The sequence below is a fragment of the Balaenoptera physalus genome (genome assembly GCF_965194825.1).
Source record: "Balaenoptera physalus genome assembly, chromosome: 8".
NCBI classification, from domain to species: domain Eukaryota; kingdom Metazoa; phylum Chordata; class Mammalia; order Artiodactyla; family Balaenopteridae; genus Balaenoptera; species Balaenoptera physalus.
The window spans coordinates 8503693-8526493 of NC_138887.1; the positions used below are offsets into that span (position 1 = coordinate 8503693).

Genomic DNA, 22801 nt, shown 5'->3' on the forward strand with positions numbered 1-22801 from the left:
ACGGTAATGGTTATGGCACAGTTCACAGTAAACAGGGCAATCTAGCCTGAGTGCTGGGGAAGGAGGTGGGGCGCGACAGGGACATGAGGGGCTGTGCCTTTGCGGGCCGGGGGAGACAAGACCCTCTCTGTTTGCCTTTCATCTGTTCTCCTTTGTAAAGCCTCAATTATTACTATTATTTTATTATTTATTTGTTTATTTGCTAGGAGTAAATTGGCCTTCCCAATTTACTAAAAGGAGGCGATGTATGGTGATGTATATAGATACACACATACACGGACACACACAGAATAGAGACCACGTTAACTTCACCCACGGCTGCGCAGAGCTCTGCCCGGGGTGGAGGAGGGAATGCAAGGAGGTCCTGATTTGCTGTGTCTACTGCAAACTGCAAAAGGCTCCTCCTAGACACCTATCCTCCTCCTGGGGCAAGTACCCGTTTTCGACGTGGTCTCGCCGCTTCCCACCGCTGATCCACACGCTCTTTGTAAGAGCCTTGAAAGTGTAATTCCAAATTCAATCCTGGACCACTGGCGTCCTCTGTTGGTCACCTAGGGAAGGGGCGCGCAGACCCAGTTGAAAAGACCCGCACGGAGCCGGCCCACCAGATTCACCGAGACCTCCCGGCGCAATTGTGCTCTCGGACTTCCCCCCACTAGTGCAAAGTGTTTACATTTCACAGATGAGCGAGAATCCCAAAGTCTCCACTTCAACGCACCGCAGGAAACTTGGTACAGGAATACAAAGTGACCTGAAAAAATGATAGTGAAAATCACCAATTTTAAGGACTTCCCCCCCCCACTAGTGCAAAGTGTTTACATTTCACAGATGAGCGAGAATCCCAAAGTCTCCACTTCAACGCACCGCAGGAAACTTAGTACAGGAATACAAAGTGACAATAGTGAAAGTCACCAATTTTAAGGACTTAGGTTATTAATCACGCTTCAGCAGTGCTGGCTTTATTGTTTTTTATATTCTTTTGTGGTGAATGTAAGCTCTATTTGAAAACAATGCCTAAAACAAGAACAGGCGTGATGTCAAATCTCTGACAAGCCCTGCTAAGGACCCACTCGCCGCCGGCCCACTTTGCTAACCAGGTACTTGCGTACAGACGGCAAGTGTGAGCCCTCACCGCTTTGAGAAGTTACGTGGAAAGGACGAAAACCACGTGCGCACCTGCAGATGCGCATTTGTGGGGGGAAGGTAGGTGCTAATGATAAAACCCCGAGTCCTCGGCTCCCCGAGACCCCGATGCGAATAGGGTATCCTCATTCAGAAATTCATCCCCCGACCCAAGGAATTAAATTTTGCAAAGCTTTGCCAAGTACACACGGTGAAGAGCTGCGCTCACCAGTTTCCCTGACACCATCTCGCCACGGATCGATCTCAACCTGGGGCGCAGAGGGAGAAGGGCGGCTGCAACCGGGTGGCCAAGGTCGGGGGCGCTGGGGTGGCCTGGGGCGCCGGAGATGCCGGGGTGGCCGAGGCGCCTGGGTGGCCGGAGGCACCTGGGACGGCGGGGTGGTGGTGCTGCTGAGTTCCCGGGGACCGAGGGGTGGGGGGTGTGGGGGGGCGCCGGGCATGAGCGAGCGAAGCAGGTGCGCGGGCGGCCGCGCGCTACGCGCCCCCGCACTCGGCCAGGCCGCACAGGGCGAGGCGCGGGCCCGGGGAGCCGGGTCCGCGCCGGCCCGCCCCCGCCCCCCTCCCCGCAGACGGCGCGCCGTTCCGGGGCGTGTCCTCGGCCACCCGGCTTCTATATAGCGGCTGGCGCACCCAGGCCGCCCAGATGCGAGCGCGGCTGCTCCGAGCTGAGGATTGGACTTTTCCTGCTACGCTCCCGCATCCTCGCGCCGCTCGCTGTCGACCCGTCCCCGCGTCCCCCGGCCGGCCCAGCATCGGGCCTCCGCGACGAGTGCCATGCTACGGGCGCGCCCCGCGCTCTGGACTGCGGCTCTGACCGCGCTGGCGTTGCTCCACGGGCCGCCAGCGGCACGGGCCGGCGCGGGCGCTGCGGGCACCGGCCCCGTGGTGCGCTGCGAGCCGTGCGACGCGCGTGCCCTGGCCCAGTGCGCGCCGCCTCCTCCTGCGCCCCCGTGCGCCGAGCTTGTGCGCGAGCCGGGCTGCGGCTGCTGCCTGACGTGCGCGCTGCGCGAGGGTCAGCTTTGCGGCGTCTACACCGAGCGCTGCGGCTCCGGCCTCCGCTGCCAGCCGCCGCCCGGCGAGCCGCGCCCGCTACAAGCGCTGCTGGACGGCCGCGGGCTCTGCGCCAACGTCAGCGCCGCCGGCCGCCTGCGCGCCTACCTGCTGCCCGCAACGCCCGCGCCAGGTGAGCTACCCACACCAGGTGCGCCGCCGAAGCGCGCCCCTCGGCCAAGGCCACAGGTGGTACCTCTGTGGAGACTTCGCTGCTCTTCCCACCCCAAGGGTCGTACGTGGGGAAGCTGAAGCCCCGCGAGGCGAGGGCGCTCGCCTGAGGGACCCTCCGCAACCGGCCCTCTACTCGCTCCGTTCTTTGAGTGCAGAGGTCTTGTAAATTGTAAAGCGCTTTCGGCGAAAATGGGTTATAGATTTCCTGGGCAGGGAGGGAGGGGATGCAGAGGTTAACGGTAAATGGAGAGATCCTGGACGGAGGAGATTCTCAAGCCATTCATGCAGGCGCCGCGCCGAAACGTGGGCGTGTACTGTGCGGCCCAATTCCGGACCGCGACTTCTCTTTCCCACGAACGAAGAGCGAGCGTGTCCATGCCGAGGATGCTTGCGGGGCCGGGGGCGCAGGGAATGGGCCAGGGCGGATTTGGACGGGGAAGGTGGGCAGGTACGTTGTAGGAAATGGTACCTGGCTTTAAAAATACTGATTTACACAGACTTACGGTTTGCAAAGCAGTTTCAGGCCCGGGGGTGTCCCAAAAGCAGCGAGGTGGGAACCGGGTCGGACAGCCTGACGTTCAGAAAGAAGTGGCTCTGGAGTTGGCAGGTGTTCCTCTAAATTTCAAGCATGCTTAGCCAGCCTCACTCAGGTATGTGAATGAAGTTCCCGCGTCGCTGAAGGCTAGGAGATAAAGCCCTCACCTCCAGCCACCAGCTGGACAGACCATCGTGAGCTAACCCCCATCTGGGGCTAGAAGGATGGAAATCCCCTTATAATTTCCCTACCTGCAGATTTCCACTCCCAGGTGAGGCTATTTCCTTTCAAGACTCGTGGAAAGGTAAAATTACAACTGCCTAAAACATATACTGGCTCTAGTAGACGGTTAGAATTGCTGGATGCATTTGTCTCTCAGGGCAGTTGGGGCATTTGCTGTGTGTGTACTTCATTGTTACCGTTCATTTTTGGATCTTCAGAAAGTGATCTTAGAAGTTTTTATAGATATTGTAACTTTTGGCTGCACTTTAATGGGAATTATGATTACTGTCGTAGTAGCTCCATAGTATAGGTTGATGATGTGGTTTATTATAAAATTATGCAAAGATCTAAGTGACTTCTAAAATCCACTTGGGGGGGGTAAATTTAAATAACAATCAGAAGTTTAAGAAAATTATCTGTGGCTTAAATGGAACGGTTTTCTCTCCCTCTCTCAGCAGGCATTAGAAAGAAACCAAGGAAGTTTAAGAAATTACTCAGAGTTCTTGGAAAAGAAATGCAAATATATTCATTTACATATTCTTAGCATCCCCTTTGCCCCAGTACTTCCCTGAAAAAGAAAACAAAAAAATAAAACTAAGATTAAAGGAAATTGAAACCAAATTCTACCAATTAAAAACTTACTCTGTGGGTTGCTGGGCTGGATGAATTTGTGCTTCTCCAAACACCAGACCCCTTGGGAACTTTGCAACTTCTCCTCCTCATGGAACTGTTTCTTTTCCCGGGTGAGGAAATCGAAACCCAGAGAGAACGGGGACTTCCCCAAACACCCCTGTGAGCGCACCTGCCCGAGATGCCTGCAGGAGAGAGCGGGGCTTCTGCAACAGAAGCAGAGTATCTTTCAGCCCTTCTCAACCCTCCAGAAGCATTCTCCAAGCCAGAGCTAGACATTTGCTCCTCGGAGCCTAGAGCCAGAGGCCTTGGCAGGCTTCCAGGCAGGTGAGCGGGCTGCCGCCTTGATGGGCCAGATCTCGGGAGGGTAGAGAACAGGTCAGCTGGAGCAGTGCGCTTGGCACCCCAGGCGTAGTAGATGTGGGATCAGATAGCGAACTGAGCCCCACCTGGGAGGGGGAGACATCGGGACTCTGCTCATCAGGGTGAAGCCATCCTATGACAGTTACCTGGCTGCATAGAACCAGGCAAGAGGAAGGGGCTCCCCACTGGCCCTTCTCCCTTAGCCGGCCCAAGTTCATCCTGGAAAAGGAACAGAGAGCATTCTGCTTCCATATCAGCTGCACATTTAGTCAGTATACTTCAAACCCCAGTGACGCTGTGGACATTGCAATATCAATAGCAAGTGTGTCTTCATTAGTTTGATTACAATCAGAGATCTGCAGGAAGTGGCTTCCTTTTCAGAGTGAAGCTCTTTGGCACAAAGGATTGTAAGCCTTGTTTGGTGATGTCCTCATCCCATTTGCTCCTGTGCAAACAAACAAGGAAGGACTCACGCAGGACAGTGCCCCAGGATCCGCAGGGTCCGTGCAGCTCTTCTGGGTGTTCCAGACCCTGCACGGACAGTGAAGAGATGTGACAGCGAGACCTATGAAACACTACCAAACATGCCTCATGAGTCCAGGGGCCTGAGGCAAAGGCGCTCTGTGGAGAATTCAGTTTACCCATCTGAGCCCTTTGCCTGGTGGCACTTAGGATGGGCTGGAATCAGAATCCCTGGGGCTTGCTGCCTCCCAGGTTTCTGCCATCGCCCCAGCGCTTCTGATTCAGCAGGGCCGGGTGGGGCAGAGGATGTGCTTGTCCACAAGTCCACACGTGGGAGGCCCGCACTGGGGCATCCCTGAGGGATTTCTGAGTGGGCCACGGAGCCTTCCCTGGCTCAGGTCTGCCCCCTCCTGGTGGAGGATGAGAGGTACTTGAAAGCTGAGAGCATGAAAATCATTTTTCTTCAGCTGCACCTACTTTGTAATAGCACGTGTCAGTTTTCATTTTTTATTATTATTTATTTTATTTTTTTTGGCTGTGTTGGGTCTTCGTTTCTGTGCGAGGGCTTTCTCTAGTTGCGGCAAGCGGGGGCCACTCTTCATTGCGGTGCGCGGGCCTCTCACTATCGCGGCCTCTCTTGTTGCGGAGCACAGGCTCCAGACGCGCAGGCTCAGTAGTTGTGGCACACGGGCCCAGTTGCTCTGCGGCATGTGGGATCTTCCCAGACCAGGGCTCGAACCCGTATCCCCTGCATTGGCAGGCAGATTCTCAACCACTGCGCCACCAGGGAAGCCCCGCAGTTTTCATTTTTAAAAGATGCCTTCTTGAGACCAAGGGCATACCATTCACCACTAGTATTATGGAATAATACTTTACCAAGGTGTTTTTCTAAACTTACTCGGAATTGTTGAATCACATTTCCATTTGGTTCGGACTTGGTCAAAATGGTAAGATTTCATCGTTAAGTGTCAATGACCCTCAAGTCTGTGTCTGCCTTGTGTCTTTCAAGGAAATGGCAGCGAGTCAGAGGAAGACCACAGCATGGGGAGCACAGAGAACCAGGCCCTGACCGGAACGCACAGGGTGCCCGACTCCAAGTTCCACCCCGTCCACACCAAGATGGACGTCATCAAGAAAGGACACGCCAAGGACAGCCAGCGCTACAAGGTCGACTATGAGTCTCAGAGCACAGATACCCAGAACTTCTCCTCCGAGTCCAAGCGTGAGACGGAATACGTGAGCGCTTTTCCTCTTGCTGATGAGGGTGGGGCTGCCCGGCCTGGGCATCTGGAGATCACAGGGTTGCCCCTTACTCAAGAGCCCCGGCAGTTATTCGCTGGTCCTGCTGATTCAGCGGGCAGCCAAGAGCCCCTCCTTACAGAAGGGATATTGACCCTCCCCTATGGCAGAGGTCTCCTGAGAACCAGTGTGCTGCCCTCCAGGCCCCTGCAGGGCAGAGAGGTGTTCTCACAAGAGGTGTTCACTTGGCCTCTGAGTGTCCTGGCCTGTGGGTCCCTGTCCCGGTTCTGTGCCTTGCTCTGGGGAATCACAAGAGAGACAGGGAGCCCTGGTTGGCAGCTGCGTGGGAACGGTGACAGCTAAGTCGGGCGAAAGACGCTCAAGAGCACATGGCCGGTTCCCTGGGCGTTGCAGGGTTTTGTCAGGCGGGCAGTTCCCAGGTAACCCGTGTTTTCTCCCCAGGGGCCCTGCCGCCGGGAAATGGAGGACACGCTGAACCATCTCAAGTTCCTGAACATGCTCAGCCCCAGGGGTATCCACATTCCCAACTGCGACAAGAAGGGCTTCTACAAGAAAAAGCAGGTGAGCGCTGCCCGCGCAGCTCCTTTCTCTTGCAGCAGCCGCTCATGCAGAGGAGGGACCAGCCCTCCACCGAGTCCTCTGGCTGCAGCCGTTGCTTCCGGTTCCTGCCATGCCCAAGACCTCTGAGGGGCTTCCCCTAAATCCCTAGATCCTGGTATCTTCCCGCTGTCCGCTCCTCCCTCCCGACCCACAGCGCAATGCCAGGCCTCCCTGGAGCCCTTTACTAGCCATAGAGGGACCCAGACACGTTAGCACTGCTCCGTGGAGGGATGTTTTTTATTAACTATTGTAGAGAATTTCACAGAAGCCTGACGTGAGGTCCTATGGCAGGAAGCTTACCCTGAGGTCCCATGTTGGTCCCTTCCACACCCGTGCCTTCCTGATGGTGACCCGCTGTAAAGGATCCGATACATTGTTATTTTAAGGCATGCTGAGTGTACCTCTGTAGATTTCAGATCACGCTCTGGGAGCATCTCAATGGACTTTCTAATTGGATGACTCCTACCTCAGTATCTACGGAATTAGTCACAGAGCACAGGGCCATGTTCAAAGTGTTGGTGGGAGTGGCCTCGGTTAGAGGGCCCCATCCTGTTCAGTGGCCACTGGTCTCTTTGCCTTCTCATATATTTCTATCGGTCACTTATTCAGCAAACTCACCCTGAGAAGGTACCAGATACACAGCTCGGGGTGTGCTCTGAAAGACCCAAATGTGACAAGCACAGGGCAGATGGGACATTATCATTCCCCCCATTCAGCAGATAGACCTGTAGGACCAACAGGGTCCAATGTCCACCCCAGCGAGACCCTGAGGGACACAAAACCACCAGGACCTCTGCTTTCCTGGGGCACTCATACCTGCCCAACACGCCCCCAGACACACGCTGTGCACACAAGGCCTTGATCAGCTGTGCTTCCTCAGCATAGCAGAGGCCGTGCTGGGAAACCATCCTGGGTGCTGACCACCTGCCCCCGTCGTCAGGACCCCCTCGGCGGGGCCTCCCCGGGGCTCACTGGCTCATTTGTGCTCTGCCCACAGTGCCGCCCTTCCAAAGGCAGGAAGCGGGGCTTCTGCTGGTGCGTGGATAAGTACGGGCAGCCCCTCCCGGGCTTCGACGTGAAGGGGAAAGGGGACGTGCACTGCTACAGCATGGAGAGCAAGTAAACTGCGGCCACGTAAGCCTTGGGCGCCGGTGGGATCCGGGGGGGGGGTGGGGGCGCGGGACCCAGCCTGGTGGGAGGGGCATCTATAGATCCCAGGGGCTGGCAACCCAGAAGCGGCACTGGCCTGGAGGACAGACCCACACGAGACAGGAGCCCTCAACCCGCCCAAACCAGAGCAGGAAAGAGGGTCTGTGGCCAGGTTGTCTTAGAGATACTCAGCCTCATTTTTTTTTAACTTTTTATTTTACATTAGAGTATAGTTGATTAACGATGTTGTGTTAGTTTCAGGTGTACAACAGAGTGATTCAGTTATACACATACATGTATCTATTCTTTCTCAAATTCTTTTCCCAGTTAGGTTGTTACAGAATATTGAGCAGAGTTCCCTGTGCTATACAGTAGGTCCTTGTTGGTTATCCATTTTAAATATAGCATTGCCTCATTTTAAAGATCTTAGAACACTTAAACATTCATACACAACGTAAGATTTCCAGAGTTAAGCTTTTCCCCCCATGAGCCTGATGGTTCATTTATCTTCACATGTAAACTGTTTTCATCGAAAAGAACTTGTTAAAGGAGTATGTTTCTAAAAGATGTGGCTTTTTCTTTCCAGTAAAATACATTATGGCTATTCTGAGAGTCTATGATAAATAGCATGTTAATAAAGTTTATTTAAATCTAACATGAAAATGAAATTTCAAACCATCACGTGGAAGAATGAAATCATATTTAAAAATCTTTTGTCATAAATGAGAGAGCTATTGGAAAAACGATAAATGTATTTCATCGTCTCAAGACAAATTTAAGTAAACAGAAGAAGCTGTCATTTTTAGTGATAAGTTCTGTTTCCTCGCAAGTTGGAAAAAATAATTGTAATTTCAGGATGATTATGTTAGTGAACACCGTGGGCGTCTCATGGTGTTCTCTGCTTTGTTATAAAGTGTGGAATGAGCCTCCACCCTGCCAGTTGCCTGGGTATCATGCCTGATGGTCCCAGCGTGGGCACTGAGCCCCTTTGATTTGGGGGGAGTTATTTCAATACATTACTTTTTCTTTCTGTTTTAGTTCATGTGGAGCTCAAATATGCCTTATTTTGCACAAAAGACTGCCAAGGACATGATCAGCAGCTGGCCACAGCCTCGATTTCAATTTCTTTTTGTGGTGAATTGATTTTTTTTTTTTTTTAAACCAAAGTTTAGAAAGAGATGTTTGAAATGCCTAGTTTTCTTCCAAATGGTGAACTTGGCATCTTTCCACTTTCCAGTAGTCAGTGAAACGCAGTTTGATTCTTCTTGTTGCTTCCTATAAAAATACCTGTAAGCTCAAGCACGGCACGGCCGTAGCTCACACCGCCCTGGAACCCTCCCCACGTGTTTGCCAACGCAGCCAACCCTCCACTTCATGCCTTAGCGACGGTGTTGCTTATGCAGACGCGCGCTTCGTCCCCGCATGTAAGATGAGACAAGGCCTCATCGAGAAGAGGAACGCCCTGCCCTCTGATGCCTGCACATCACGACGCACCCACCTGGAGCTACATCTTTGAAGCAAGGGCCAGGGTCCCTGGACCAAGAAGATATTTTGTATCTTCAAGGGACCTGCACTGCTTGGAAACTAGTGGAGAGAATAAGGTGGAATCTTGCACAAAAAAAATAATAATAATAATGACCAAGAATGTTCTAGGGAACTCTGGGAACCTACAGAGGTGGGGATTTCTGACCCTTCTTTGTCAGGCAGCTTCCTGAAGACACAGCCTTTGCTGAGGCCGCGTGGGGTAGGGGGGCAGGGTGACAGCCAGAGGCATCACGAATAATATCCTGTTTCTCCAATGACTGCAGAAAATAGTGTTTTCCCACTCAACAATTCAAGAGCAAGTGTATTCTTGAGGATAAGCTCCTTAAAGACAAAAGAGGTTTATTTTCATCTCTCCCCTTTTGTCCTCCTTGGCACCATGTAAAAAATAATGATTCTATCTAACCTGGAAGACGAATGGCTTGCTGGGGAGCCGGTCGAGGACACTGGGAGAACACAGAGAATCCCCCTTGCTTGCTGCACTTGGACTTCCTCCTTTTCTTTCTAAGTCACACGTACACGCAGAGAGAATACCTTCTTCATGACTGTTCACAGTGTATACGTCATCGTCCAAATATGATAGCACCTATACTAGATAATCCTAGACGAACTGTAAGCAATGCTAGAGAATATAAACACGGCCACGACGGAGGGAGGGGGCTCGTGCCCAGGGCGCAGCCACTCTCCCTGAGGCCACCCTCCAGGTCTGGCAGGAGAGTGGGGAGGGGCCCGCAGCCGCCTCATTGCAGCCTCTGGTTGGATGCACGCTGCACACAGCCCTCCTGGAGAACACAAAGGGATCTCAAGATGTTCTGCCTACCTATTAGCTTTCCTTTATTTTTTTAATTAAGTTTTTGAGAAAAAAAAAGGTATTTTTGAAAAGTTCGTCTTGCAATGTATTTATAAATAGTAAATAAAGTTTTTACCATAAAGAAACCCCCTTCCCCTTGTTAGTGACCGGTTTTGGGTTTTGTGTTACGAAATTATCCAGAGGGCAATGATGTTCCGACTATAGTCGGAACTTTCCCTGCTTCCATCTCTGGCAAGGGAACCCAAGAAGCCAGCCTGCGGCCTTGCTGGCACCCGTCACGTCTGCAGTGAGCCTCCAGTTCTGGGCGGTCCTGCCAGGTTCACCAGCCCCAAGTCCCATGAGTCCGTGGCCACCATCCCCCAACGGCACAAAGAAATGAGTGATCTGGGCTCCCCACTCACCAGGGCCAAGGCCATGCTGTTGCTCTGGCAACCGCTTACCAGGGTTCAGCTAGCAAATAAATGCACTGGAAAATTACCAATCACGGGTACTGACGAGGGTGTCATGAAACAGGGCTTCAGTGATGAGGCAACCTGTCTAAGGCCATTTTCTGATACGGTCAAAAGTCCTTGAACCAACCATTCCTCTCCAGAAACGTATCCGAAAGGCACAATAGGGGATGTGCCCAGAGAGCAGGAGGATATTAAACAAATACATCCATAGAAAGGAATATTATGCCACCACTAAAATGTGTCTGCTGGTAATAATACAGAAAGATGCTCATGGTGGGGTAACGGCAGAACAAAGTGCAATTATATTGCGTACACACACATACACGTGCACACACATAAAACTGAACGGAAAGGCACCAAAACGGTAACCTGGTTACACTGTGAATGTAGATAATGTCCTTACTTTATGTCTGTTTCGTTACAGTTTCAACAACTTCCGTAGTGAACAGGAATGGATTCCTTTTTATTTAGAAAAGTGTGCTGCTTCCGTGTGGCAGAGGGGTGGCCCACTGCCCGGGGGGAAGCATCTGCTTCCAAAGTTGGAGGGTGGGGTCTGCTCCCGTGAGCATCTCAGGCTCCCACTCCCACAGCTCGTCTCCACGGCCCAGCCGTACCCCCAAACCTCGGGGGTGGCCTGGCCTCCCCTCCCGGCCCCGCGTTCCACCAGCAATACGGTCTACGGCTTTTGTCCTGGCATGGTCTGCACGCAGGGGACAGAACACGCAGGATCACCGCTCTTGCAGAGAAACACAGTAAACGAGGCGAGCCAGTGGGACTCGCGGGCCCTGGGAGATGAGTGTGCGGGAGAACAGAGGGGGACGCGGAACGTCCGGCGGCGTCCTTGCTGCTGTTTACCCTACCCTTTGTTACCGATGTGGGTCCTGGGACTCTTTTTCAAGTAATAGAAATTGATAAGAGGCCAGATGAGAAATTCAGGCTGGGGCCCCTGCGGCAGGACAGCGAGTGAGAACAAGTCACCGGTGCCCTTGCCCGCTCCCCAAGGCACGGGTGAGCTGGTCCCTTAAATGGGCTGAGAGTGGGGGCCGATGGGTGGGTCGGGCTGGAGGGGTGGCTTCGGTGATCTGCGCACCCCCTTGGTGGTGCTGTGTGCGGGGATCATGGGCAGCACCCTGCTTTTGCTCCTGGCACCAGAGAAAGGGCGGCTGGTTTGGGGCCTTTTTGTATCTTATTGGTCATACTTGCCCCCCAACTGCGCATGCGTGCAGTTATTTTTAGTCCCTTAGAGTTTCTTTGTATTCTGTTGTTCAAGGAGACATTTGTGCAGGTGCCAGCACTGCAGCAAAGTGTCCCGGGTCCCAGATCCCAGCCTGTCTCACTTTCTTCTTTTTTAGTGTACCTCCGCGTTTTTTTTAATGCACTCACAATGTCTGTCTCAGGGTGAAACTTATCATAACCTCTTTACCATTCTCAGCATCGGACCTGAGAACCTGTATGTCCCCTTTTTAATATTAAAAAGTCTGCAGTGAATGTTCTTTTGTTGTTATTGTTGTTGGCGGGGGGTGGGGGGAGGCATACTTTTGGGGTTTTGTTTAATTTGGAAAAGCTAGTAAAGGAAGGCCTAGCTGAGAGGGTACGCGGGGGCGGCAGTGAGGGAGCAGGCCCTGCGAGTCCGAGCGGGGAGCCACCCGGTGTCCTTGTCAGAGGCAGGAGCGGGGGGGATGGGGGGAGATGGAGCTGCAGCCGGAGAGGGGCCAGGTCGGGACCCCAGAGCCCTGGCATTTGTGCTGAGTGAATGGGGGCCTGGGAGGCAGCAGAGGGGGGTGACCTGGTTGAGCTGTGACAGGTTCGTCCAGTGGGTCCACAGAAGCCGAGGCCTGGGAGGTCTCCACCTGGAGGCTGTGTGGGTCAGGCCAGCGCTGCCCTGGGGGGCTGCGGTGTGGCCCCGTCAGCGCATATTTTGCAGAGAAGGCATGGACTGGATGTGAGGGTGAGAAGGTGGAGGTAGAATGTCAGGAATGACAGCAAGTCTGAGCAACTAAAGCAGCATTGCCACTGAAGAAGCAAACAGGAGAAGACAGTCTGGGGGGAACTCGGGACCTCTGTATAAGTTCAGGTTGAGAGGCACATCAGACGAGCCCCGGAAACACCGCAGGCACCTCCAGTAAGGTGGCTGTGGATTCCTGAAGGAGAATTTCAAGTTCATTGGAAACAGCGAAGCCCCTGGGGAGACAGATGGCAGCCAAAGATGATTTTAAGGGGGTGGGGCAGGAGACAGCCGGCAGTGCTTCAGCATAAACCAAAGGGACAGGCTGCTGTGGCTCTGTCCCCACTAGTGCCCTCAGTACCTGCCCTACACCTACACAGACACCTGGTCCAGGTGTCCTGAGGAGTGAAATCCAGGCAGGGCAGACACTGACGGACACCAGTGATAACGTACCAAGTTCAGATGATCCCTTCCAGGTCTCGCTCTCTACACTGGGCAGTGACCACCAGGAATGTCCTCCCCCAGAGCTCCTCCCTGGTCAGGGGAGGGTGAGAATGACCAGACGCAGGCTGCTGGTGCTGGACTCTGTCCATCTGGCTCATCCTTCACCTGCACCTGTGTTCTTGAACTTCAGATGTAGACACAGACCGTCACACATCATCTGAGAGAGTGGCCAGTACCCTGGGTCATTATGAATTCACAGTTGTAACAAAAAGTAAACAAAAAAAGTAGATTAGTTTCCTTTGGAAACAAAAATATAACAAGTAGGTTTGAAGAGAAGAGGAAAGGTATTGTATCACTTCAATAAAAACACTGGCTATTCTGTGACCCTTGCAATTCCATATGAATTTTAAAATCAGCTTGTCAGTTTCTACGAAGAAGTCACTGAGATTCTGAAAAGGGTTGTGCTTAATCTGTAGCTCAGTTTAGGGTGTATGGCCATGTTGACAATGTCAAGTCTTCTGATCCATGAACATGGTGTGTCTTCCATTTATTTAGATCTTCTTTAATTTCTTTCAAAAAGATTTTGTAGTTTTCAGAATATAAATTTTGTATTTCTTTTGTTAAACATACTACTAAGTATTTTATTCTTGTTGACACTATTGTGAATGAAATTTTCTTAATTTCATTTTTTGATCGTTTATTGCAAGCATATAGAAATACAATTAATTTTTATATATTGAGCTTGTATACTGCAATGTTGTTGTACTCATTTATTAGTTCTAATAGTCTTTTAGTGGATTACTTAGAATTTTTTATGTATAAGATCATGTCATCTTCAAACACGTATAGTTCTACTTCTTCCTATATCTGAACACCTTTTCTTTCTTTTTCTTGCCTAATTTCCCTGGCTACGGTGTTGAAGAGAAGTCATGAGAGCAGACATGCTTGTCTTGTTTCTGATCTTAGGCGGAAAGCATATAGACTTTCACCATTAACTATGACATTAGCTGTGGTGTTTTCCTAGATGCCTTCTGTCAGCTTGAGGAGGTTTCCTTCTATTCCTAGTCTGTTGAGTGTTTTTATCATGAAAGGGTGTTGGATATTATCAAATGCTTTTTCTGAGTCTATTGAGATGATCATGTGATTTTTGGTTTTTGATTTTATTACTATGGTTTATTGCATTAATTGATTTTAGGGTGTTAAAAAAACCTTGCATTCCTGAGATAAGTCCCACTTGGTCATGGTGAATGAGTATTTTAATATGTTGCTGGACTTAGTTTGCTAGTATTTTGTTGAGGATTTTTGTGTCCATATTCATAGGAGATTTTGCTCTGTAGTTGTCTTTTCTTGTGATGTCTTTGGTGTGGAATCAGGGTAAAACTTTTATGAATGTAGGCTCATAAAATGAATTGAGAAGTGTTTTCTCATCTTCTAAATTTTAGAAGAGTTTTAAAGAATTAGTATTCTTTAAATGTTTGGTAGAATTCATCAGTGAAGCCATCTCGGCTTTTATTAGTGGGTAGTTTTTTCTTTACTAATTCAGTCATTTCACTTGTCTAATCAGATTGTCTAATTCCTCTTGTGTCAGTTTTGGTAGATCATGTGTTTCTCGAAATGTTTCCATTTCATCTCAGTAATCCAATTTGTTAGTGTACAGTTGTTCATAATATTCCTTTATAATCCTTTTTATTTCTGTAAGATCAGTGGTAATGTCCCTTCTTTCATTTCTGATTCTAGTTATTTGAGTCTTTTCTCTTTTCTTGGTCAATATAGCTAAAGGTTTGTCAGTTATGTTGATCTTTTCAAAGAACAAGCTTTTGGTTTCCTTGATTTTTCTCTATTGATTTTCTGTTCTCTATTTCATTTATTTCCACTCTCATTTTTATTATTTCCTTCCTTCTGCTTGACTTAGGTTTGGTTTGGCCTTCCTTTTCCAGTGTCATAAAGTTTTTTTGAGATTTTTAATGCGCCTATTAATAAATAATAGGGGCATTTAATAGCTGTAAATTTCCTTCTCAGCACTGCTCTACCTGCCTCAGATTTGAGAGTTTCCCAAGCTCGGAAGTAGGGAAGTGCTGTCCCAATTGAGACCCACAGAGGCAAAAGCACGAAAAGCAGGATGATTTTCATGGGAGGGGTTCCGTTTGGACCTTCTGCCCCTGCTTGCTGTCAGGACTAAGTGCAGGAATGCTCTGGGCCTGACCCGGCCACGGAAACCATCCTATTAATAACGCTTATGGCCTGGATCAGACGCGGAATAGACTCCAAACGTGGCTGGAGCAGAGATCCTTCTGTCCCACCAGGAGCTGTCCCCAGAGCCCATTTACCCGCAGACCTGTGTGAACCCATGGGACTTGCTGTTGTGACTACGTACTCAACACGTGGGTGCATGACTTCTACGTGTAAGCAGAAAGAGCTGTCCTCTCTATGAATAGGACTGACCCAAGGGAGCTGCTGAGAAGTTGCTGGAGAATCAGGTGGACGCAACAACAATAAAAGATGGGGGCGCTAGAATCGTGAAGGACTCTTAACTCAGATTGCCTCCCAAATGCCCATCAACTCCTGATTCCTTTGAAAGGAACCGGAACTAGAAATATGAGACACCGTTGCCAGTCACGACTGCTGCGTGAGAGCATGTCCAGAAGCCCTGGGACTAGACAGAGCTGCCCCCCCCAACCCCGGTCTAAGACCATATTGATACTTACATAGTTTAACTGATACTTTTGACTAACCACCCAGACACGCCATGGTCAAGGTGGATGAATACCCCCAACTTCAGCCGAGACTGAGAACCTTCTGTAGGCGCTGCTGTGCCAGTGCCTTCAAGTTCAGAGTTGTGTCGCTTTAATTTTGCCCAGAAGTCACCTCCTGCGCGTCGTGGGGAGGGAAGTCCACCTTCCCCAGCTCCGCTCCTGAGCCCACACCTGAGGGGTAGGTGCAGTCCAGACCCTCAGGCTGGGTCCTACAGGGCCCTCGTGGGGACCGAAGTGCTGAGAAAAGCTCGCATTGCCATCACAGGATAACGGTGACCACGACGGTGACCATGAGGTTATTTTTAACAGGGTGGGATGGGGCCGTGGCTGACCCACATCGGGCTGATATATTTTAAATGATGCAGCTGAGGGCTGAGTTCGCAGTGAGTCCTGCGGGCTCGGCACAGGGAGGGTGGCAGCTGTGGGGGTCAGGGGGTGAAGGGGGAGACCCAAGATAGGGAGCTGGAGCCCAGACGAGGGAGGGGCCGGTTGGGATCCGCTGGGATGGATGAGATGCCCACCCAGGGGGAGAAGAGGAAGGAGCATTCAGCAGGGCAGGAAGGAATGGGGGTCAGGAAAAGCGAGCAGGGAGCAGGGTAAGAAAGGAGGAATCCACGTTGCAGAGGACCCATGTCTTGGGCTCAGGTCTTAGTCGTGCAAACAGAGGGGCAAGCAGGGTGCTGCCCTGGAGGGCGCCACTGAAGCCCTGCAGGGGACGTAGGCTGGGCAGAGTCAGAGAGGAGACGGGTGAGGGAGAAGTTAAGGAAGTGATTCTGTCTTGCATTTAAGATAGGAGAAACCCTGGCCTATTTACAAGAGGAAGGGGAGCAGCTAGTGGAGAGGTTAGGGCCCGCAGAGGGAGGGAGGGGTGCCCTGGGCGTGGGAGCCCTCAGTGGGCAGGGCAGACCTGCCAGCAGTGGGGACCAGGAGCCTGCAGACTGGACGCCCCAACACTGCATGAGGAAGGGGAGGTGACGGATGGAGGGAATTCAGGAAGGGAGAAGACGTTATGTTCAACAAAGGTCCATGACAATAGCAATGTTCCAGTGTGGTGTATTTATTCCAATGTGTTTACACTGTGTTCATGTGTTTGACCATATCTCCAATACATATTTTAACACGTAGCAATATCATCACATGTAGCTTTGACTACATAATCAACATTTAAGTTTCCCTGCAAATTTACGCTAAACACGGATCCATGGAATCAACAGAGTAAATCATTCCTAAGCACAGCATAACCATCCTCCATCAAACCACTTAAAAAAAATCACTGCTACACATTTGATTTTGCATTTTCTAGGCAGTATTTTCCTGTGCTCTTTAAGACAGAAGCATGAACCTCTGAAGAACTGAAATACAAGTATTTACACACAACATGATGGGAAGTGTTTCATGATATATAAATTAATATAACACAAGTTACTGTGTAGAAAAAAATAAACTTATGGTGAATAAATAAACTACAGCTTTATATATCAAGTAATATGTGGAGTATAAAAAGTAATTCCTATATATATACATACACATCTATATATATATAAAAGTGTGTGTGTATTCCAGAGTATAAATATCGTATGTACTTAAATATTTCATGTGAAGGAACAGATCATATTGCATCTGTTTTCAGTTCTGTAAGTTAAAATACTGATGGCATTTGGGGTCCCCTCTGATTACCACGGACCCCAGGATCTTCTTTCCGCTCCAAGGGTAGACACACCAGCAGAGCCCAGGCTCTCCTTCCAGGGATGTCTCGCACTGCGAAGAAAAGAAGCAAGGTCAAGAGCAGCCCCTGTGAAGCTGAGAGGGAGGTGGGGCTCCGTGCTGCCCAGTGCCACGTGGAGGGCGTGGCAGCTGAGAGCCAGGCCGTGGGCACCCCCAACCGGCGTGGCCATGACTGAGGGCGAATCCTACACCGTCCTGGTTCTCCTCGTAAAATGGAGACTAAGGGCAAGTGCCCAGTGCAATAAGGATGTCACGCGTGTGTTGAACGCTACAGCGTGTGTACAACTGTCTGCTTCACGGCCCCTACAGCAGAGCTGCTGAGCCCGGAGGGAGCCTGCCCGTGTGTGGCCAACCTTGCTGTCGTATCCCCTGCCAAATCCCTTGTTTGTTATAAAGCACTTCCTGGTCCTCAGTTTCCCCCAGAAATATCCACGGAACCTAGGCTTCACTGAGTCCTAAAGGGCTCCTCAGAATTAGGTCTTGGTTTGCTTAATCTCACTTATTATCTGGCAAGCCAAAAAAAATGCTATTATATTTAATTATAAAGTTCACTTCCCTTTGTAGGGAGAAAAAAAGTAAGAGCTGTCCAAACAGATACTCACTCACTTTCCTAAGTAGAATTGTCCCGTTCCTCTCTATTACAGGTGAGACACTGAGATCCAGAACGCGAGGGGCCTGTGAAGGTCCCCACCTGCTCAGAGTTGCTAGGTGATGGGGCAACGCTCGGCTCAGGGTCCCCGAGTGCACACTGGCTTTGAGCATTGAGCTGGTCTTCAGGCTACCAGGGGGCTAGTGGCTCCTACTCCCAGAGGGGTGGGTCTTGCATAATATGATCAGTTATGTGGTTTTACGTTGCTTACTTGGAGCTGGGCACCCTGTTTGCTGAAAGGCTGGCACTTGGCAGGGGTGCAGGCATCAGGGGCTGTCGCGTGAGGATGCACATACCTGCTTGCTGTGATAGAATCCATTCTTGTTGCAGTTTGGCAGATAAAATTTGTAAAGTTTGTCTCCTGCCTTCTGCTGCTCCCTGGCTAATCTGTCCAGCACTTGGTAGAGTTCTCGCTGGCAGGGCTCCTGAAAGAAAAATTTGACATTGGGGTAAATGACAAGAAACAGTGTATTATTAGCCTAAAAGGGGAGCGGATGTAAGAGGTTCTGTGTGGGCTCTGAGAACAGGCCTGGACCCACTTTCCCTGGGCCTCACTCTCTCACCTATAAAAGGAGGGTGGTTAGTCTCTGCTCTGAGCTGTTAAGATAAAGGATGGGAACCCCATGCCCTCCCTCACTGAACATTCACTAAACACTTGCAGGAGACCAGAACATCACCAATGCCATGAGCTCTCCGACTCTCCTGCCCCCCGTGAGTAATTCTGGCACCAGTCATCTGGTTGAAAGGAGAATGGGTACAACTCTGTGAATGGAGAACTTAGTAGCAGAGATTTCTAAATTTTGAACAACGTTCCTCTGTAATCTACAAGGTCAGTTCCCATGAACCAAATTCGTGGAGGATTAAGGCATTCATCTGGACAATCTGAGATAAGCATGAACTTTTCTCTATTTGTCATCATTTCAGGATGAAACTCTGAAGTGTCTAGAAAATGGTTCAATCTCCACTTTTCTGGATATGCATGTTCGTAGAAGTGATTTTCTTTCTTTTTTTCCACAAATGAACCCAAGTCACTCCAACTTTGATTCTTTGTCGCCCTCAAGTGGTAGGACTAAAAACATACATCAATTAAGATGCTACAAGGGAGTTAGTGCTTAATGGGGATAGAGCTTCAGTTTGGGAAGATGAAAAAGTTCTCAAGATGGACGGTCGTGATAGATAGTGGCAGAATAATGTGACTGTACTTAATGGAACTAAACTTTAAAATGATTAAAATGCTAAATTTTATGTTATGAATATTTTACCACAATTTCTTAAAAAGTGGGGGGAAGATGGGATGGGGGAGGAGGATGTTAAGAATAGCTCAGTGCTCCTTAGACACTGCCAGTCTGATACCCTTATTTTAGAGGTGAGCTCAGAGATGTGAAGTAATGTATCTAAGTTTGCACAGCACGAACTGCATTTTCTTTCCATCCAGAGGGCTCCTCTGCTGAAAGCCCTTGGGTTAAAAGCTCCCAAAGCTAAGCTGAGAAATGTCTGTTAGGCTTGGGGAAGGAACTTGTTTATATCTAGGGCTCAGGACCAGACCTGCAGGGCCCAGCAGATTCAAGCTAGAGGCTCCACCTACCCCGAGGCTCTCACCTTCCGGTTTTTGATGTCGGTGGTCTCCAGAGCCTTCATGCTCTCATAATTACTGATGGCGTTCCAGAGGATGGGCAGGTCCTCACTGGACTCAGCCATCAGGTGGAAATTGTCCAGAAGCTGCTCCTGGGTCATCTCTGAGCTCTCAGGGGACACGTTCTCTGGGATGGCAGGGTCCTCTGCCTCTGAAAATGGAAAAACGAAAACCCATGAGCCTCCCACCGAAGCATCTGCACCTGTGCCCCCCTCCCCTGAAGCTGCTTCCCTTCCCACAAAACCGGACTGGGTCATGCTGACCCAGAGTTTTGCCTACTCCCTCTTTAAAGGAACTTCTGATGGTTTCCAGGTAGAGGGATGACCCAACAGCAATACCAATGGCAAGAGTGCCCTGTGTTTCTGCTTCTAAAGTAGCCAAATGCACATTTGTCAAAGCCGGGGAAGAGCTCTGAGAAAGCCATGGATTACAATTCAATTCCTGACGCCATCCTCAGCTTTCCCATCCATAAAATGGGCATTTTTAGTAATTCCCTGTGAACAGGCGATAGGGTTTGTTTAGAGGTGGGGTCTAGATTGCAGCTCTACTCTCTTCTTTTCCAGGGGCTCTGCCTTCCCCCAGAGTGACTTCTTTGCAACCCTGGGAAAAGGGAGGGTCACCAGATTTCTTGCAGAGTCCTAGGGTTTGGATCTGGTGCATGGACAGAATGATGGAGAACTGGCTCTCCTGAGGGAACCCAGGGGGACACCCTCTCCTTTGAGGACCACAGAGATGACTCTGAAGGCAGAGAACCAGGAGGAAAACCGTCCCCACCTTGGAAGGGTGACGCGCTCCAGCAGATCCCTATCAGGGCATAGAGCCACAAGATCCCTCCAAGAATCACGGAATCACTGGACATACAGCTGCCCCGACAGGGAGGTAGGAAGAGGGGGTAAAGGAGGGTGTATTTCCTCTGCTTCCCACTACAAATAAATCACTGCTAAATTCAGGAAAGTTCTGATTGTCAAGTTCTGAGGAGGCAGCACACACATCAACCACTGTTTTTCTATGGCAATGAACGCAAGTGAAGTTTTTAGCCTGAACTTTCACATTATGTTCTGTAAACACCTGGGAAGCACATACTGTCTGCACAGGACATATATTTCAAAGGACATTCCAAACACCTCCCAGGAGGCCAGCAGTACAGGCTCCCACTGCAGGCCTTCCCGGAAACTAATGCATTGGCAGGGAGGAGAGCAAGGGGCATTTGGAGTGGCACCCCGCTGCCTGGGCACCCCATCGCCTCCCTCTTCTGGGTTTCTATAGATCAGTGGGCTGCCGACGTGGTCTGGGCTCCCTCCCCAGCTCTCCCACCAAGTCGTGTGTGTCCTGCCTTACCCTAAGCGCCCCCTGCAGGACCACACAACGATGGGGTTCATCTGGGTGACAAATCCTTTCCCCTTACAGGTTTTGGCTGCAAGCTCTGAGCCTGGCCGGGTTTGCTCCCCACTGGCTGTGGGCTTTGGTGGAGCCCCCGCCCCTGCCCGCCCCAGTCCCCCACCCCATCTGTCCCAGGGGAGGGCCCCGGGCGGGGAGACGGTTGGTACCTGTGGCCTCGGCGCTGGGCGCGGGCATGCAGGCGCCGTGGCCGCGGGTGAGGGCGTACAGGGGCCGAGGCTCCCCGGGCAGGGCGCGGCAGCTGAGCCCATGGGCGCAGCGCGCAGTGGCCACGCCGCATGCGGCGTCCAGCGGCAGGGCGCACGTGGGGCAACAGCCGCAGCCGGCGGGCCGGGTGAGCTCCGGGCACGAGGCGGGCACGGGAGGGCAGAGCGCCAGCCTCTCGGCGGAGCAGGGCGCGCAGCGCCAGGGCTGGGGAGCGCCAGCGGCTGAGCCGAGCTGAAGGGCCAGCGAGAGCAGAAGCGGCCAGGCGCGGACAGCGGGGACTTCGGGCATCGCCGGGCAGCGGTGGCGGTCGGGAGCCGGTGCTCGCTAGGCGGTGGCGGCGGCGCGCTGGCCGATGCTGGCTGAGCGGAGGCTGATGCTCGCTGAGCGCCGGGGCGCCTTATGAAGGGCGCCGGCCGGGCCGCCTGAACCAGCGGTTAATGATTGGCGGCGCCGCGTGCTCGCGGCCGGTGTTCAAAATAAGTTTGTTTTGGTTGTAGGCGCACTGCCCTACGCAAACCGTGGGTAGAAAGAGGGCAAACGGTCCAGGTTTCAGACTGTGTTTGTCCTGTTGTTAGGGTTTCAGACTGTGTTTGTCCTGGAGCCAAAGTGCAATTCCAGCCAGGAGCGCACAGCCACGTGGAGGGTGGCGCTTGCTTGTTTCGTTCAAGGGGCGTCTTCAGGCTGAGTCTGCCGGCGGTCCCCGGAAGACCCAGGGAAAGCAAGAGAGATGAGCTGGGTAAGGCCAGCGCCTTGGCCAGTTTTCAGGTGGGGAAATCAAGGCCCAGGCAGAGGAAGGAAGGATGGGCTTAGATAGAAGCCAGGTGTTTGAAAGCCCTGGCGGGTTCTCCGTGGCAAAGCCCAGAACTGTTTCTCCCTCTGCAGAAAGAAGACCAACAGCCCCCTTAACTGCTGTCTTGAGAGCCTTTCCCAGGAGGAAAGAAGGAAGGAAAGGGACAGTTCCTCCCAGGGCTGATGCCGCGCTCGCTAATGTCACCTCAGCCCCCAGAGACCCACCTTGTTAACTGAGCCTCCAGAGAGGAGAGGTTCTCAGAGACGGGGCGAGGGTGCAGAACCAAGCCCAGACCCCAGCTTCCTCTGACTTTCAGCCTCCGACCAGATTTTTATCAGCAGTTGATGACCAAGGCTTTCTCTTTAGTTAGAATTCCTGTTTCTGAATATCCTCTTGAGTGGAAAGAAATATGTCGCTGTACCTTCAGAGACAGTGAGATGTGGCCCTGCCCTTGTCCAGATGCCGCAGGTGCTCTCACTGGCACCCGGTCCCTGGAAATCAGGCAGCTATTGACAAGAACAAGGCAGCTTTATATTTACTGATGGAGAAAAATCTCCAAGATTTGTAATATTATGCAAGTTAAGTAAAATTTCCAAGTGAAGTAAAACTAAGGAGGCACAGAATATGCCATTGTTTGTGTACAAAACAGTAATATGAATGTATATGTCACTGTGATTCTAAATGTATTGAATATTCTGAGAAGAATATGAAGAAACTGATACCACTGCCTGCCTTGGAGGGGAGGTGTGAAATTAGGTGACTGGGGAAGAGACTGGTTTTCCCTTCCCACTCTTTTTTATCCTTCTGGATTCACATTATCTAGTAAATACTATGGTTTTTTGGTATTATCAGGTACTTACATTA

The 22801-nt window shown here is 51.1% G+C and overlaps 3 protein-coding genes and 1 long non-coding RNA gene across 7 annotated transcripts in view; 1 reads left to right on the plus strand and 3 right to left on the minus strand.

Moving 5' to 3' along the window:
• Positions 1–1697, minus strand: part of LOC309665386 — a 33652-nt gene extending 31955 nt beyond the window's left edge. For 2 of the 4 annotated variants that reach the window (XR_014266377.1, XR_014266380.1), the window contains exons 1-2: positions 674–1340; positions 437–551 (exon numbers count right to left, since the gene is read on the minus strand). This is a non-coding gene — a long non-coding RNA (uncharacterized lncRNA). The other 2 variants (XR_014266379.1, XR_014266378.1) reach the window with 2 other exon arrangements.
• Positions 1–22801, minus strand: part of ADCY1 (adenylate cyclase 1) — a gene marked incomplete at its 5' end in the record, with an annotated part of 434017 nt that overhangs the window by 246428 nt on the left and 164788 nt on the right. The gene's annotated exons all lie outside the window — the stretch shown is intronic.
• Positions 1783–10066, plus strand: IGFBP3 (insulin like growth factor binding protein 3). Its single transcript, XM_082471636.1, has 5 exons — positions 1783–2326; positions 5589–5815; positions 6281–6400; positions 7437–7573; positions 8627–10066. The coding sequence occupies exons 1-4, from the start codon at positions 1918–1920 to the stop codon at positions 7560–7562; spliced, it is 882 nt and encodes a 293-aa protein (XP_082327762.1). The 5' UTR covers positions 1783–1917; the 3' UTR covers positions 7563–7573; positions 8627–10066.
• IGFBP1 (insulin like growth factor binding protein 1) lies at positions 16577–21538 on the minus strand. The gene is made up of 4 exons (XM_082472537.1): positions 21090–21538; positions 19509–19693; positions 18206–18334; positions 16577–17293 (listed from the first exon to the last, which is right to left on the minus strand). Exons 1-4 carry the CDS (start codon positions 21433–21435, stop codon positions 17162–17164), a joined length of 792 nt encoding a protein of 263 aa, XP_082328663.1. The 5' UTR covers positions 21436–21538; the 3' UTR covers positions 16577–17161.